At 33.3% G+C, this 18,716-nt stretch overlaps 3 protein-coding genes across 3 annotated transcripts; 2 read left to right on the top strand and 1 right to left on the bottom strand.

Annotated features, from left to right (window-relative positions):
- Nucleotides 1-2,997: 2,997 nt before the first annotated feature.
- LOC105642348 (F-box protein At2g26850) lies at nt 2,998-5,483 on the top strand. The gene is made up of 5 exons (XM_012227162.4): nt 2,998-3,798; nt 3,947-4,026; nt 4,462-4,634; nt 4,744-4,818; nt 5,008-5,483. The coding sequence occupies exons 1-5, from the start codon at nt 3,127-3,129 to the stop codon at nt 5,193-5,195; spliced, it is 1,188 nt and encodes a 395-aa protein (XP_012082552.1). The 5' UTR covers nt 2,998-3,126; the 3' UTR covers nt 5,196-5,483.
- Nucleotides 5,484-5,576: 93 nt separating this feature from the next.
- LOC105642347 (Galactosyltransferase family protein) lies at nt 5,577-9,930 on the bottom strand. The gene is made up of 8 exons (XM_012227161.3): nt 9,771-9,930; nt 8,168-9,095; nt 7,319-7,554; nt 6,917-7,195; nt 6,653-6,781; nt 6,376-6,552; nt 6,140-6,247; nt 5,577-6,025 (listed from the first exon to the last, which is right to left on the bottom strand). The coding sequence occupies exons 2-8, from the start codon at nt 8,982-8,984 to the stop codon at nt 5,819-5,821; spliced, it is 1,953 nt and encodes a 650-aa protein (XP_012082551.1). The 5' UTR covers nt 8,985-9,095; nt 9,771-9,930; the 3' UTR covers nt 5,577-5,818.
- Nucleotides 9,931-10,994: 1,064 nt separating this feature from the next.
- Nucleotides 10,995-18,660, top strand: LOC105642346 (Ubiquitin-associated (UBA) protein). Its single transcript, XM_089718061.1, has 8 exons — nt 10,995-11,154; nt 11,265-11,365; nt 13,489-13,629; nt 14,087-14,153; nt 16,001-16,152; nt 16,278-16,379; nt 17,563-17,685; nt 18,186-18,660. The coding sequence occupies exons 1-8, from the start codon at nt 11,130-11,132 to the stop codon at nt 18,351-18,353; spliced, it is 879 nt and encodes a 292-aa protein (XP_089574187.1). The 5' UTR covers nt 10,995-11,129; the 3' UTR covers nt 18,354-18,660.
- The last annotated feature ends 56 nt before the right edge of the window (nt 18,661-18,716 follow it).

The following is an 18,716-nucleotide window of genomic DNA, read 5'->3' as shown; positions in this document are numbered from 1 at the left end:
AAAAAGATGTAAACATATCCATATTTCTATCTTTTACTTTTGTAAAGATCACTAAAACAAAACCCCATTGATTGATGCAAAAGCTCCACTTAACTGTCTTAAAGAGACACTTCTATTTTCTGGCCCTCCTTTAATCTTCTTCCTTTGTGGATTCCATTTTGCAATCTTCACATCACCTTATGATGCTTCTTCATCTTGTGATTTATTGGTGAATCATAAGATTTGGACATCAAAATCAATCTGATTTTTATATTTTTCTCCCTTAAAAAAACAGAAATTTTGATATAATTTTCTATTTTTGATTCAATTAATTGAATTATGAAATATTATATCTAACTTAATCAACAGATAATTTAATAAGTGAAAATAAACTGTATTTCTAGGCGAACTTTATTTATAAGATTAAAAATTTAAAATCTAGAATCGTTATTGTTGAAAAAACTTAATTTACTTGAATATCATCGTTTATTCAGAGCATAGAAACACAAAAGTTTAACGGAATATGATTCGTTGAAAATTTATAATTTGTTATGGAATTTATTAGGTTAGTGTTGATATGATTAAAAGAAAAAATGAAAAAATAATAAAAATAAAAACTCTCTTTTGAACCATTCAATTATTGGGTTTGGAGAAGTTGGTGGCCACTCATGTTGGGATGAAACTCCAATATTATTTATTTATTTATTATAAATTAGCTTAACAAGAAACTACTAAGAAACGGTTACACCTTCGGTTTGATTTATGGTTCAACAACCCAAGTTAAAACTTCTTTAAATGATTTGCATCTAAAATTTATATTTTATTTTTTTAATATTAAGAGAAAGGTTCGAACGTTGATAAATTTACAAATATTAAAGTGGAGATAGAATTAGCAATAATTTAATTTTCGATCCGCTACGCTGTGATTTCTATTATAATTACATTTTTTTAATAAACAATAGAAGCATAATAACTTCTAAAGTAATATACCATCGGTTTATACAATGCAAAAAATAAATTAATTAATGGAAACAACGTGTCAAGCACAAGAACCATTCTTTAGTACCCTAAATAATTTGTGTAAGATGTCTTCCACTATGCATATCAAACCCTAAAAAATATCACCATACTTACAAAAATGATAGTAATAGGCTAAAATAGCCACAATACCTAAAACTAGAAGGATAAAAAAAAAATATGGCAGGGCATTGAAACCTTCATATATTGTTTTCTTGCTCGATATTTTTTAAAATGGGATTATTTTGACGAGGTCACAAACTTTTTATTATAAAATATAAATTAAAATTATTTAATTTGATTCGAAATTATTAATTGTGGTTAATCAATAATCAATCCAATTACTATTATTAATCATTAATGAAATCATCAATTATCTAAAAAATGTTGATATTCATAAACTGATTCGAAAATACTCGTAATCCTAAATATAAATATGAGTTTGAACATTAAAATTAAATTATAAATATATTTTTTTTGGACAAATCTCTAATTTAGACATGAATTGCTTGTTTTTGACGCAATCAGGAAGATAATCGTGTGAAAATTGATTACTACGACAAGTTGTTCAACATTAAATTAACGTGGGAAAAAAGAAAGAAAGCCAAAGTCATTTTCTACGAATAATAACTATAAAATTTCATATTCTTTGGACATTGGTAATTTACGTGGTTGTGCGGTGATGGCTGGCGGTTGAGAGTTTGGTGGAAGTTAGGCCAATTTGCAGTTGAGGCTTTTATAGTTTACTGCCAAATCACATTATCCATAAGCTTTCTACTACACTTTGAATTTATAAAATTAGAATCAAAATGTTTAATCTATAAAATATTATATAATAAAGAAAGATGACCATAAACTCTAAATGAGATATATATAGACAACCCACTTTCACTTTATCCTAGTCTTCGATCCACTAATAAAAATAAAAAGCTTAGGGTTTATATTTTGTACAAGATTTGGTATTTTTCTTGACATTTTTATACATAAATACAATGTTTTTGGATAAAAAGGCATAATGCAGGTTACTTAGTTTTGACAATGTCTTAAAGGGTCAAATTCTTACCTAGAAAAGAGTGGTCCATTACCAACTTGTCTATTCATGTATTTTTATCCCACTTCATTTCCATAGGCTTTTGCTTATTTTCTCAAATTCATAGATTTTGACACATTTGGGTCTCTCTTTCAATCTCTAATCACATTTAATTATGCCAATCAAAATCACTTTTAGTCCATGATTGATGATTGGTGAATGCATATAATCCACTACTATTATTTAAATGTCAAGAAAAGCTAATTACTAATTATGCTATATAAAACAAAGAATGCGCAAATAATTTATATTTTAGTTTTATTTCATCTTAAAATTTTTTTTTATATTTATTGGAGGCCTAATGAACTAAAATAATACTGCGGATTACGCAATAAGACTAATCCTCCCTTTAGCACATAAAATTAATGACAATTGATCGAAAAAAACTCAGAATACTCTGTGAAATGACCAAGCTAAACCACCACATCATCTGTATATCTCCACCCTTTTTGTGTGGACACTAATACCCTTCTAAAGATTTTTGGTTTTTATCATTTTATTATAAAATAAGCAATAACTATTAGATTAGATTTTATTCTCTATTATTTTTCCCTCTCAAAATCTTCCATCCTTAAACTGCCAGCTGTCCCCACTGGCACTGCAATTTGGTTGAATTCACTGTGTAGAGATGCCAATCAAGAACTTAATAATATGCAAATAAATCTTGAAGAAGCAACCTTTTATATGTCTCTGTCTCTTCTCTTTTCTTTGTGGTGTTGTAACTTCCAACAATGAACAATCAAAGCTTGTCGGTTGACATGTCTTCATGTGTCCCTCATTTAATAAATGTCCTAAATTTTGCCCAACTGGCAACTGTCTCACTTTTCATTAGTGGATTCAAACAGAATATGTAGATATTTACTTTGCGTATATTATACTATAGTATATAAATATAAATATATACCTCTGTATGTATTTATTGCATTGCTATTGAATCACATTCAATAGCTCCTCTCCCTCTTTTTTTTTCCCTTTTTTACATCTCTTTTAGCTTTTGCTCTAGTTTTTGAACAAACCCATTTGATAATTCTACTCATCCAATGCTTTTCTTCTTGATTTTTGGGTTTTCTTTTATTTTCTTCTTTAAATCCTTTTCTTTCAAGCCACCCCCACCAATGAAGAGTGAGCGGAGATTGCTGTTATTGTCACCTTTGTTTTGGGAAAAAGTTTTAAATTTTCTTGTATCTTTATTTCATAAAGATAGGCTTGCAATTAGTGTCTGCAAATTGCCCATGAAAATGCCACTGAAGAAAATGAATCTTGGTTTCGAAGAGCAAGAAAATATTGAGGCAGAGAAAATTTCTCTTCTTGATTTGCCTGAATTAACCTTGGAAAGTATTCTCGAGAGACTTTCACCAGCTGAGTTGTGTAGTATGGCAGGAGTTTGCAGCTCTTTAAGGGACAAATGCACAAGTGATCATTTGTGGACGAAACATTTGAGGCAAAAATGGGGTAGAGTAATTGGTGATGCTGCCTTTAGGGAATGGCAATGTCATATAGCTTCAACACAGAGGCTAAATCTTGTGGATCAAAGTAATCAAAAGGGCTTATTGGGATCTCTTGGTGCTGTTTGGCCAAAAACTTGGATTAAACCAAAATTTGAAACTAAAAGCAACCCAAGAACGTCCTTACCAGTTGATTCAATCATGGCTATGTATCTCTCTCTTGAAAGAGGCAAATTTTGGTTCCCAGCTCAGGTCTATAACCGTGAGGTAATTGGTTGTAGATTAATTGTTTTTTAATAATATTTCCGCAGTTCTCTAATGCTATGTACGATACAGATTATGATCCTTATTTTTATTTTTGTTAATATTAATTGTAGCTGATAAATTCATGACAGTTTATGTGTTTTTTTTGCAGAATGGACATGTTGGGTTTTTGCTGTCTTGTTATGATGCTAAAATAAGTTATGATTCCCGGACAAACACATTTCAGGCAAGGTATATAAAAGAAAAATTAGTTCCTTTTTTTAAGTGATCTAATGAATTTTCTTCAGTGAAGCTTCTTGTCTGCATATGTTTCTATGTAAGATTGCGGAAAAGCTGAGCTTGACCATGATTTTGCTTTCTCCCTCTTTTTGTGGAACTTGAATTTTATAATTTCAGAATTGCAAAATTTAGAGAAATGCCAATTTTGTTTTCATTTATTTTTGATGCATTGGAAATTCATAAAGGGGAAGGCTTGTCAGGATTTTTAACCTCTTTAACTCCTATATTATGAGTCAGACACTGGAGAAGTAGCCTATTAGGCAAATGGCTTCCGGGAAAATTTCAATTCTAGATGGGAACTTAATTGGCGCAAAACTTGATCTTTTTATTATGGTTGATTTCATCTATAAAGCTGATCACGAGTCGTTTGCTGATATTGTATTACAGGTACTCTCCCTACGGACGACGAATGATAGAAGAGAGCATTCATTGGGATAGGCTAAGAGCATCACCCGTTGATACTCCTGCTCATGATCTTCACATTTCTGACTGTTTAGATGACTTAAAACCTGGTGATCATATTGAGATTCAATGGAGAAGAAGCAAAGAATTTCCTTATGGTGTGTTTTTCAAACAATAGAAAATATTTTGTCATTTCAATTGAAGGGTTAGGCTTCAAGTTTCTTGTAAAGACCCTGATGATTTTTGTTATTTTGGCTAAATGAGCAGGTTGGTGGTATGCTATTGTTGGCCATATAGATCCATGTGATGGGAATGCGAACCTCTGCAATTGTCAATGTGATGGTAAGAAATTATGTTATTCCCTCTCAATACAAAGGTTTTTTTTCTCCCTGAATTTTTAAAATACAGAACTGCATGGTTTAAATCCCCATAACTGTTGCATTTTGAGGCAAAATTTGGGTCGAGCACAATCTAACAACAAAGATATAGCATTATATCTTGCTAAATTTCTGACTTGAGTTTTGCTGGCAGACATGGTGGTATTGGAGTTTAACCAATACCCTCTTGGCTCGAGATGGAGACAAACCATTGTAAACAGGAAGAAGCACCGTGAAGAAGGAAATGAAGTTGATGGCTTTTATGGAGGAATTAGAAAACTTTACAAGGAGGAAGAGATCTCAACTTGGAGGAGGCTTTGGCCTAGCCAAGTATTTGAATAGTGTGACGAAAAACTTTCTATCCATCTATTTCTCCTGTAAATATTTTACTGTCTTGGCTTGTATTGCAGAGTGTTTTAGAGTCACAAAAATGCTGCTAGACAGATTTGACATTAGGATTCAGGATTTTGTAGTTAAGGAATATCATAGCTTGGCAGTACTAAAAAGAAATGCTTTTTGGAAAGGTGGCAGTAGGCTTCATAATTTTGTTAACCTTGTAAAGGCTTTTAAAGAGCTCAAATGATTTATCTGATCTGAATTGTAATTCCAAAAGAAAAGTTAAAAGTTTCAGATCCATGTACAGTTGATTTTACTGGTTGTCTGCTTTTAGTAACTATATATTGAAGTAGCAAGAAAATTACCCTTCACCTATCTCTGTAAAAGTACATCAACAAGAAACTCCTCATAATTTACAAATCAATCCATTTCCGTCCGCCAATACAAATGAGAATAATGGCAAACAAAAACAAATGGTGGGTGATAAAATAACATCAGCGCCAATCCTAACTAAAACCAGTCAAAATTTGTGGAAAAAACAAATACATAGATTCTTAGAGACCTTAGAAGTTGTCACTGTGGTCTCAGAAGAAATTCACCATTGAATTTTCAATTAGGGTATATTTACTTTACTCACAGCAATTAGGTTGGTGCTCTTTCTGCAACTTCTCCCAAAGACATAACACCAACCTTGGGCTTTGGTAATGAGCAAGAATATAATTTGCTTCACATCCAGCATTGTAAAACCTCTCATCACTTGTGTATTGTACTTTTTGACCACTGTTCTTGAATTGTTCAATCCATATGCCCATTGCGACATCTTCTAATTTAAATAACTGAAAAAAGAAAAGCACAGAAATAAGATAAACAAAAAAGCCACTTTTATACTTATATTGAGATCCTACCACTGAATATATGAGAGCTTTTCCCAGTAAGTACATGATACTTACCTTGAGATCTCTTCTTCGGTGACCTTCGGCAATAAATTTTGCAATATCTCGAGAGATGATATATCCCGGGCCATGAGCCCATGGTGGATATGAAGAATGTGGCCATTCCTGCACAAAGAAATACTCATCATGGTAAAATGCAAGGCTAGCGTGAACAATAAATAAGTAAAACCACAACAAAGCAAATAACCAATGTGCAACATGGTCATGATTCTGGGTCCTGGGATTATGATTACCTCATTACTGATATACCATTTGCTCTCCTTATCCCTATGGGGTGATGATTCAAAGGATATAAGACCATACAAGAGGCTACTAGATGCCTTTCCCTTGAGACTGGTAATAACTTCATCAATCCTAACAAAGGCATCATCATCTGTTTTCATGATATATTTAGCAGGCAGAATTTTGGTCTGCATATTGATTAAAAGAAGAAAAAGGGTCATCAAAAAGTCAATCTAAAATAGCTTGGAAAATTAAATAAATGGTTTAAAATATTACTATAGTCTATACCCCCATGATACAGATTGCAACAGTTTTCAAACTAATTAGACTGTAATAATCAACAAAAGGCATCAACTGCACATCTCCGTATGCTTGGGCTTCTTTCCACAACTCATAATTGACTTGACCGTTCTTGTGCTGCAGGCATGAAAAATACCAAATTTATTAACAAACAATTTTTCAATAAGGCAAATGGTAAGTAGCAGAGTTAAATAGCATTTCCTGGTAGCACATACATAGAAGATCGTGGAAGACAATCACTATGTAACTTACAAGGCCAATAAAAAATCGGACAGCTACATCCCCTGAACGTACGGCCTCATACTGCATCCAAGACCTCCTCAAAGCCATACGACGCTCAAAATTATTTCCAGTGGAGAAAACTCCAACCAACATTGCTATTCTTTTCCTTTTTACTGCTGGGGCTTTAAGGAGCTCAACATCGACAACTAAATCATGATCTTCAGAGACAGGTAGCTCTTTGGCTAATAATGACAAGACATCCAGAACGCCATCCACTTTGACTCTGCTCACTTCCCATGGTTCAAGTTTCTGCATTTCCAAAAAGCCCCCCCAAGGTTTGGGTGGAGGACCTCTTATCAAAATGGTATACCTTTCAAAGTGTTAACCAGCTTCTTATTCCAATTTGTAATTGTTGACAAATTCATAAATTACCTCCCTAAAGGCAAATGACGTTTCATGCCTTCCATTGACAGTCATATGGAATCCTTCTGAACCAACCCACAACGTAGCAGTGAAAGGATTCCCTTCAGCAAATGGGAAATTTGCAGTTGCATGAGCACCTCCTTGGGAAACATTAGCTAATACGTCACCACTAGCATGACTTGTATTTAGATTTTCTTCCCCAGTGCTTCTGACAATTTGTTCATTGCAAAGAACAAGTCCATCAACTGGATGTCAACTAATAGGTCAGACTATTAATTTTAAAAATCTGTTCAAATTTGTATGATGCAGAAAAATCAACAAAGGAAAGTAGGCATGGGGACTAAGTTGCAAGATGGACTAATATTAGAAATAAAATTTCAAGTATAATGCAACTACAGAGAAGGTTGAGACATTTTGAAATGTAAAAATATTGTCCTTCAAACAAAGATTATGCCATCCTCTGCAGTTTTCTGATGAGTCAAGTTCAGTCAGCAATAAAATGTACACAGCAACAATAAACATAGAGAGGCACGGTTTAGATATATACATGTATTAAGCTATTAGAAGAGAAAAGAAAATGACCAAAAAATGAAAAAAAAAAGTGATTCTTGTATTAAGCTAACAAAGTGATTCTTGTCCCTCCCATAGGGACATAACCATGAGATAAATGTTCAATTAAATATTCTAGTTTCAATTATGAACAATTTAAGATGCAAATAAACAATGATGTAAGATGCATCAAACCGATTAGTAAATCACCATTACAGTGAGGGAGTCAAACTGGTGCAAATTCACCTCGTGAACTGTTTCCCCACTACTGCATTATAGCAAATAACTGAATTGTAATGATATCTATACCTTTTGGCTTTGTGTTGCGAGCAGATCCATGAGCATGGCATCTTTCCTCTTTGCCCCAACCATGCTCATTAGTCCATGTATTCTGAACAATAAATGCTTCTTCTGTCATATTATCTCCAGGTAGTCTCACTTTGTAATGCAAGATAATAGGAGGGTTTTGATCTTCCAAAAGTTTGGAACCTTCAAGTGCAATTTGAAAGCTTCCATTATGTCCATCAGGAATGCCAACTACAGTGATTGAGGAATCTTCAACTAGACCACAAGGGATCTCAAGAATTGTTCCATTGCTTGATGTTGTCCTATTAATAGTACTTAGGGAATAAGGACAAGTTTTATCCTCTGGTTTGTCAATTTTGCTGGACTTCATAGTTTTGTCTTCCTCGATCATGGATAATAAATCCTTCCATGCTACGGAAGCCTCTTTAATCCCTTGGGCTGTTTCAGGCAAAGCATCAGATCTAGATAATAGCAAACGCATCTGACTCCACACAAGCAAGGCCTTAGACTCTTCCTTGGAAATATTGTTTGAAGCATATAGATCATTAAGTCCTTCAACATTCACAAAATGTGGCCTTATTGATGATTTTGTTGCTTTCTTTATGTCCATATGAGAAGGACTGAGGCGACCAGTGTCCTTTGAATGAGAATCATTAGCAGGATGATTTCTGAAAAAATCATAAGCAGACTGCTTTTTCTGTGGCTGAGTTCCCATTAGGCCATAACTTAAAACCAAGATCGCAGCAAGACCTATAATCACCATGCCACCTGACCATTTCTTCATTCGGAACAAAGATACAGCTATCTTGAAAAATTTCATTCTTGCACGTTCCAAACAATCAGATTCTTCCTCGTAGCACCATTACAAAGAATAAAGAAAAGTAATGCAGTAGCCTGGTTTTCCGGTCGTTGAATTCCATTTGTACATTTTCTGTGATAATGATTAATTCCACCTTAACTCAATTGATGACTCATTTAAATCAGAGAAAGCATAGAAGAAGATACTATTAAATAAAAGTTTTGAATCTAATTTATCTAAATAAAACCCAAGGGCTCAAAACACTCCATTCAACTACACCCTGCATAATTAATCTGCCAACAAACAGGGAGACAAACTAACAAATTGTTTAAGCATAGATTTTGTAGTTCTCAGACAAAGTTTAGGTATATAAGTGAGAGCCCGGATCAATTACTAGATCTCCTTTGTCCATGAAAGCACCATTTTAAAAAATATGCTACTTGTAATGTTCTATCTCATTAACTCTTATTTAGTTTTTCTACATATAATGCATCCTTGTTACTATGAATTTTATAACCTTTTGCAATGAAGGAAAAAAAAAAAAAAAAGCAACAATCTTTAAGCTCTTCATGAGCTCATCTTATCACCACAAACCAAAGCAGCTGAAATTTATTCCCTAAAAGTCGAAACTTTTACAAACATTTATACAGACTAAATATACATACCTTATTGTGATCTGTAGCAATCAAGTGGAAAACAGAGATTAAGTGAACTTAGAAGCAGAAAGCATCATATTCAAGAACAAAAATATACTGTAAAAATAAAAATAAAACAGAAAGCGAAAAAGAGTAGCCAAACTAAACAAACCTTTGAAGTGTAAAATTGGGTTTTCAAGATTGGTAGTGTCTTCAAGCTTTGAATAAATGGCAAAACTTCACGATCAGATGAAACGGAAGACCTTTTTCAGAAGGGGCCACTTACAACTAACCATTACTACAAGCAGCTCCTGCAACTGAGTTATTTTTGGATTTCAACCACTCGTTCAAGTAGTCGGTTAATAGAACTTAACGACGTCGTATCTTGGTTGTCGGAACGTGGGAATTTTATAGAATCTTTGACTTCAAGTGGTCAGCTGCAAATATATTTTGTAAATTGATAGATGGAGATTAGTTGAGTCGTAAATTTCTTACAGTGTGTTCTACCGTACGTGATTGCGTTGATGTTAAAATTTTTAAAATAATATTATTGATTTTTTTTTAGTAGGGGATGATGTCAAAAATAAAAAAAAATCATATAAATAATAACGTATAAATTTAAAATTACATAAAATCACATGTTTGCGTCCGTATCACAATACATAACTTGCCTAGAGCTGCAACGCGATTATTTATTTAATATTGTTTTTTTGTATTTTTTTTATCAATTTAAATCTATATTATAAATATATTTTTTCAGCTTAGGTGGATCAATTGAATCCATTACGATGACTATAACTCTACCCTCCTCATAAGAATTAAATAAAAACATGAGAAATGAAACAAAAGGCCTAACAGAAAATCACAACACAAACTAATTTGAATTATCCAAATAAATAATTATTTTTATAATTTTTCTTCAGAATTAAACTCTAATTAATAAGTTGCAAGGCGCGACATATTAAATATATGAAAAATATTAATTGAAAATTACATATGAATTAGTTTACTATAACAAATAAATCTATACAACATTACCCATTTGTATATGATTTTCCAAAATTGCTATTCTATAATAAATTAGAGTGATAAGTATTATTAAAATAAATTCAAAAAACAAATAGGAAAAATAACATTTTCCTCAAAATCAAGTTTTTGAATGTTGTAAAAATTATTTTCTCCAAAAAAAATTTTAAAGTACACACACAGTGGGAATGAACTATATTATCGAAAGCTATAAATTAATTTCTTTTAAAAAATATAAATTGTGATTAGTATATGCTAATTTGTTTAAAAATAAGTAGTGATTAGTACATTTTACTATATTGGAGGGAGTGAATAATAATTTACCGACCAGTTGCCACTAGCGAAGTGACCCAACGATTTGATTAAACTTAGAGGAGAAAAAGAAAAAGAAAAAAAGAAAAAAAGAAAAATAAAAACAGATTAGCAGAAACAGAGAATTTGGTGAAAAGAAAAAGAGCGCAAAAGAAAGGTCGTGGTCCTTCTTCATTTAGAAGACGAGAGAAAGATGAACGGCGGCCCCTCTGGTTTCAGTGCGTTTCATATTGATTTATCCATTTTGATTCTTTCTTCTCTGCTCCTTTTGATTGATTGTGTATATATGCACAACATGTGAATTGAATTTGCAATTTTTTGTTCGCAGACAATGCGCCAGTGACGAGAATATTCGTTATCGCCTGTGCCATTTTTACACTTTCCTTTGGGATCCAAGGCGGCTTTACCAAACTTGGGTTATCTTATCAGGTGCTTGATGTCGTTTTTTTTTTTTTTTTTTGCTTTACTTATGAATATGAGCAGTGATCCCTTCGTTTCAGGATTATAATTTTTCTGGATTTTCAAAATTTTTGTTAAGTTGTTAGTTTTTATTGTACTAACTGATTTAATTTTTTTGTAAAGCTTTAAGCTTGATGTTAGTAGTAATAAACGTTAGAAACTTAGAATTGGAGGATGTAACTTATTTATGGTCTAACCAACTTGGATCCCCTGGTTGAGATCAGTGTGTGAATTCGTGGAATGGGTAGGAATGTGAATTTGAATTTAATTTTTTAGAAGAGTGAATTTAGATAAAACAAGTTTTGGATTGACTTTGACGACAAGTAATTAGGGAGGGCTTGTAGGAAGATTATCAGAGGAGGTTTGAGATTAGAAGGTTACTGTTAAGCCAGTTATTTGTGGCTATGAAGCATGTTGTCATCTGATATGAAGAATCTTGAAGCCAGTGCAAGACTAGAGTTTGGAATCTGTGACATGCTTTCTTAAGTCTTCTATGCTCGATCAAAAGTTATGGATGTAGATGAGGAATTGCATGCATTCAAGACTGACCAGGAGTAGGAAATTTGTAGAGCTTGAGGGAATGCATCTAATTTCATTCATGGGAGTTGCAACTGAAATATTTATTGTAAATAATTTGGTTATAGAAATTGGTTATTGGTGTATTATATGTCTTGGTTGTAGAAATTGGTTATTGGTGTATGATAAGATAGGCTTGAGGCTTGAGAAACTTCCACTTCATTGCAAAACCACTTGAGAATACTGGTAAGTGGTAACTAGCTGTTTTTCTATTTGTGGATTCTTGGATGATCGCGTGGAGCTTCCAAAACTGTCAGATTGAAGGCGCTTTGTGCCTCTCATGTCTGGTGTGCAGCCAGCGCATATTAGAGAGAGAATCCTTAAAACTTTAGGTTTTTCTTCTACTTCCATCTCTTCTTTTTATATTTGCTGATGGTCTGAATCATAAATTGTTCCTTGTGCTGTTTATCTTTTATGCTTCATTTTTGCTGGGACAATAAACATTTTATTGGAAAAATGCAACATCCTTCTGAATATGCTCTTAGGCATTTTGTAGGTGTTTTTATGCAATAAGCATTTGATAGCTGCTAATATGCAATCTACAGTAATTATAAACAATATTTTTTCCTATTACATACATGATGGGAATTGTCTCATTTTTGACAAATTACATGTAAAGGTCCTCAAATATTAGCAATTGATCTTACGATTAATGTTTAAAGAAATGCTAATCAATGCCAGCTATCTCACCTATCCAAGCATAGCAATATTCTCTTGTTGAATTATTAGTATGATATACAATAGATTTACTCCTACTTTAAATTTTATCCAAGGTTAGGTGGAACTGATATTCTCTTGCGGAATAATTATTATGATATACAATAGATATACTCCTACTTTAAATGCTATCCACATTCATGGGACTACTGACTCTGCACAGAGTTCTTGAATCAAAATTAATTAATAAAATTGCACCCATATAGGTTATATTATATTTATGCCATGCTTAATTGAATTAGTTACCTTGAACTTAAGCTTGTTGTATAAGAATGTTACAGCATCTTGCATCAACCTTTGTTTTTCTTTTTCCCCCCCTTTATCTTAATGGGCAGTATAATTAGTTTTACAGCCATGATGTAGGGGAAATAAAGGAAAATGGATTCTTCATTCCAACTTCTGCTTAGAAAAAGCAAAACTTTAGAAACTACTGTACTTTGTGAAGTGCAAGATATGCCTAGAAATTGGGATAAGCAATGCAAAGTTTTCTGCAATAATAGACAGATGCTTGGCCTTGAATTGCAAAATTAAATTTTTATAGATGCATTGTTTAGCCCCAGGGAATTATAATCTGTCGCAATTACTCTTTAGAAACTGATTTCATCTTAAAGGAGCTGATTATGTGAGAAATAGTATAGAATGGCACTCATTTGTCTTGACCTCTCCTTGAACACTAGAATATACCAAATATTGGTGAATTTGGCTTGAAAATGCTTAGTTTTTGTGCTCTAGAGACGTTGTACTCCTCAAATTGAAAAACTAGGATATGGCTTTCTAAATTTAGTTTCCCTTCATTGCAGGATATTTTCTGGAAGCTCCGTATTTGGAAGCTTCTGGCTTCAGTTTTTGCCTTCTCATCTACTCCAGAGCTTCTGTTTGGGCTGTATCTTTTATACTACTTCAGGGTCTTTGAAAGACAGATAGGTTCGAATAAATACTCGGTGAGTTATTATCCAGCTAAACGAGTCATCATATCTTTGGGTTTTTGGGTCTCGCACTTGTGATACTTTCATGAACTACAAGTTGTTGGGGTTAACAATGATGTTTTCTTTCCTGGAGAATCTGCATGTGTTTTTAATTTTTTATGCATTCTAATTGTCATTTAGGAAATATTAATACAATTCAAAAACACAGTTTCGGTTAATATCATTTTTTATTTATTTTATTGATCACAATTTTTGTTATTCTTTATTCTTTACTATAATTTTCCAATCCTTTTCTTTTTATCTATGATTTAGTTTTTTTCTTTTGCAATCGCCTGCCAATCAAGGATCAAATAAACCAAAATAAAAATGTTTTTCTTTTGTGAATCAAATGAATGAAGTAATTTAGACTTTCTTTCTTTCTTCATATCTCTATTTTTGCTTTTAACATCAAATACCTGCCTCAATTGTGCAGGTCTTCATTTTTTTCTCTATTGTGATTTCATTACTCTTTGAGGTCCTTGCTCTAGGACTCCTTAGAGGTATGTACTATATTTATAGTTTCAAGTTATGCAATTCTTTCTTCTAGACCTGCTCCCATTAATAGCTTTGTGATGTCTCATATATCAAAAATTGCCACTCTATTTCTCCCGATCACCAAGTTATGCTGTTGAATATTTGCAAACTTTTCATTAAAAGTGAGAAATTTTCATCACAATTAATCTATATCTATATGGTGGTTAAAAATTCAATTAGGCAAGGACGACATGTATGACTTCCCTAATTCAGAGTCCTTGGCTCTCATGCCCAGATACTTGTCTAAAAACTCCATACTGTGGAGGAATAGAAAATTAAAATAGAAAATTGCTTGTTAGCCCTACAAAAACAGAAAACTACTTAAATAGGTCTCCCACTACTAAAAGAAGAATAATAATTTCAAATAGGCTGTCTCCAAGACATGCTTGGGTCAGTGATGGTTAGTACTTGGGATATGCCAATTTTGTGGGAAATGGGAAAAAGTTAAAGAGGCCTGACCTAATATACGACGGAAGGGATCACGCGTTAACATCATAAAAATCAGGTGACTGCCTTGGTTATTCTGTCTCCTTTGTGAAACAAATCATTAGATTGAATTGTGTTCAATAGTTATCTGAATCACCTGCTTGTGAAGGGTCTGGTCTAGTCCAAATCATAATGCTCAATCGCTAATGCTGGATAAGAAAATGCAATTTCATAATTGTGGATTCTAAACGTCCTCCTTTCTGAAGCTGGAATAATACTTGAAGTCTAGCACAAGAGACAGTCAACATGTTAATTACTCAAATATCTTAACGCTTAAAACTTTTCAACTTGATTGGTAGTAAAAAATCTTGAATACCTAATATTAGAAATGACTAATTAATATTTATAAGCCTATTTTATGTTAACTTTAATTTAGCATGAACTAGTGAGCCATGAGGTTGTTTTGATCTCAATGGCTTTGTAATATTTAGGGGTAAATCAGTTCTGTATGAGAACTAGTATCCTCATACTACTCAATTAGCTTCCTTGTTGCTGTTGTCATCGGCTTGTGGTTGTCTTGTTCTGATAGATGTCATCCACACACATAGAAACATATGCTACTAGGAAAGTGGCTACATATGCAACTAGGAAAGTGACTTTTACTGCTCTAACAAATAATTTGCACCATTGAGAATGTGTACCAAGTCACCCCTAGTAAAAAGTGTAATTTTGCAGCTTCTCACACATGAAAAGAATTTTTTCAGCCATAAATGCCCATAAGATGACGTAAGGTGATTGCACCAAACCCCTGGGTCGCGTAAGATTGATATAAACAATTGCTGCACTCCACCCTCCTAGTTCCTCTCTCTCTTTTATTTTCTGGTTTGTGAGGGTAGCAGAGCAGTGCACAAGTTCGTTACCGTTTCAATCTGATACCCACTCATTCTTAAGCTTGTTCGGGGGAATAACAGTGGGAACTTCCAATATGCCAACTTTCCTGGCAATTTAAGCGTTGATGGGAAGTGAGCATAGACAAAGGGATATCTTTTTATGATATCTAGGATATTAAGGAAATAGTGCTATGATAATCTGAGAGCTGGAGATATGATCTGGGCTGCATGCGTGTGACTTCTTCTAGCTTGCAGATTCTAAGGTTTAAATTTTACCCTTTATAGAATTGGGGTATAGAATATTATTTTTAGCATCTACACTTATATCACTGTACTATTTATATTGGTTCAAGTTTGTTCCCAAGTTTGTTTCTTCTCTTAAGTGGAGTGTACTTTTTACATGTAACTACAATTATTACCATTGTTACTAGTTTTTCTCATATTCCTCTTGCTTCTATGAAAAAGCATGAGATGTTCACATTTCTTTTTGGTGGTAGATCTCACGCCGAACCTACTCACATCTGGACCTTATGGTGTTATATTTGCTTCATTTGTACCCTTTTTCTTTGACATTCCTGTATCAACACGGTTTCGAGTCTTCGGCGTCCGCTTTTCTGATAAGTCTTTCATATATCTAGCTGGTATTCAGGTACATAGTAATTTTTTTCCTGTACAATCTGTATCTTTGTTTTGCAATCTGTACACATTTAGATTCTTATTGTTGCTGTTTGCTTTGTTGTCTTCAGAAGACTTAAATCATTTTTTTTTTTTCAGCTTCTTTTATCATCTTGGAAAAGATCTCTCTTGCCAGGAATGTGTGGTATTTTTGCTGGATCACTGTATCGTTTGAATATCTTTGGCATCCGGAAGGCCAAGGTTACCAGTTGACCTCTTTTTTTTTTTTGTTTGTTATTAAAAATAATTGAGATTTTCTTATCAATCTTACTTGTTTCTGCATCTCTGACACCATCGGCCAATAAATGAAGATGATAGTATGCAACTTTACTCTGGCATTCCATAAATGAATTCCTTTCTTTCTGGAAGAGCTTCTTCTGGTAATCTTAGGTTTGTACATGAATTACTAGTTAAGAGGGGGAATTGATGAAACTTCTTTAACAGTGTTGATTTAAAAAATTTAAAAAAAAAAGAGAGAGAGAGAGAGAGAGAGAGAGAGAGAAGAAGAAGAAGAAGAAGAAGAAGAAAAGATTTTGAGGTGTTAGATGGAATGCAATAGATTTATATATGCTAACTCTACCTAAAGTGACCCAAAAAAAAAAATCTTTCAATAAAGAAAATTGTTGTGAAGAGCAGGAGTGCGAAAAAGGTAAATGTTAACGTAAATATGAAAGTAATAGACAATGATTTAATAAAATTGGCAGCTTGGTGGCCCTTGCAATTGAGAAACAGATAAAGTGGATGTTGATTGAAGCCTTGCTAAACATTAGTTAGACTTAGAGCTTGTTTATTATATATAATTCATTTACAAATGCACATTTCCTTTTGTGGTTATAAATGGAAATTCATTTAGAATTTTACATTTTTAACTCTATGGAATTAGTTGTGTTTTAATGAAATTCTACCAAAATTTGGTAGAATTTGCAGATGAATTCTAAGGTAACTGGGATACAAGTTAAAAAAGCTATTAATTTTAAGTGCAAGCTAGTAAAGTTACATATTTAAATTAATTCTATAGTTAATCCAAATATGAAAATTCATTTACAAATGAATTTTTCTTTTTAAATGGGATTCATTTGCTACTGAAATGAATTCCATATGGTTTTATTCCAAATTCTATGTTAGTGAATTGGAATTGGATGTAATTGAACCTAATTCCCCATATATTCATTAGCATTGCTAGATAAAATTCCAATATGTTGGATGTAGCTTTGTATTCCTTTGACGTTTCTGCATGCATTGTTGTTCGGTTTTTATCTGATTGTTTCAGTAAAACTATTCATACTGTTAGAAGCGTCACTTTTATCTACCTATATTGGTGTTTTCAGCTGAGCAGAGCATTATTAAGTGACACTTCAATTGATCTTCTTTACTCGTGTTACAGTTCCCGGAGTTCATAACTTCATTCTTCTCACGGCTTTCTTGGCCATCTACGGGAAGCCCACGTGGATCAACAACAAGGAATATTGTGGGAAGTATGCCATCCTACACAGGCCGCCAAGTGGAGGTATATTTGCTAAATCTTCTTACCCTGCTTGTTGCCTGAATGGATTGGTGCAAATAAATTGGTTCCATTTTCATGATCTTGTTAACATTTATTAAGTTAAATATTGTGAATCGGTAATTTAGTGATGATGTTGAACTCTTCAGAAGCAAAAAGCAAAGTTATTCTAAATATATTTTGGATCCTGAAAGAGTGGTAACCAAAGAAGTGATGTCCTTCTTATTGCACCTCTCTAGATTGAGGAATTCATGGACATCCTTTTTATTGCACTCATCTAGATTGATAAATTTATGATCGTCAATTCATTGTCTTCTTTTTCTTCTTTTCTTGCTGTCTTCTCTTCTTTTGTGGGGTTCGAGGCAAGCAAAGTTTTTCTCTAGAACTGCAGTCTGTAATATAAACATTTCTTTTCATTTTTCATTTTTCATTTCCTATGGCGGCTAATACCTTGTGACATAATTGGATAATTTTATTCATAACAACTTATCTCGTGTTTGTTTCAGAGAAACTATCCTGCTCCAATGGTTCCTTCTGTGGAGCCACCAGAGGAGTCCATTGCCACACTGGTTTCAATGGGTTTTGATAGGAATGCAGCCAGACAGGCACTTGTGCAGGCCAGAAATGACATAAACGCAGCAACGAACATCCTTCTTGAATCGCAATCACACTGATTCATGTAAGTTAAATATGGTGAAACTGAAATTGGGACTGCTGAGGTGGGAGACGAAACCCCATCAATTTTGGGACATGGTGATCAAACAGATGCAATCAATACAGTGACCGGGCCAAATGTCCCAAGTTTCTCGTGTCATCGTTGGGAAGCATTTTTCCTTTTGTTTATTTTTTGCCCTTGTTAATTTTGATGTAGGAGTCAGTTTCGAAAGATTAGTACTATTCTTAACACCAATATGACCAAAGACTTTGGACCCTGTACAATTGTCTACGCCTTAATGGAAGAACATGTCCTTGGGAATGCAATGCATAATTCTCTCTCTCATTATGCAGATCGTTTATGCAATTGATCTCATTCTGAT

Source organism: Jatropha curcas, chromosome 2 (genome assembly GCF_041381405.1).
Source record: "Jatropha curcas cultivar XTBG-Jc1 chromosome 2, XTBG_Jcur_1.0, whole genome shotgun sequence".
Lineage (NCBI taxonomy): Eukaryota > Viridiplantae > Streptophyta > Magnoliopsida > Malpighiales > Euphorbiaceae > Jatropha > Jatropha curcas.
This window is presented reverse-complemented; position numbering and strand designations above follow the sequence as displayed.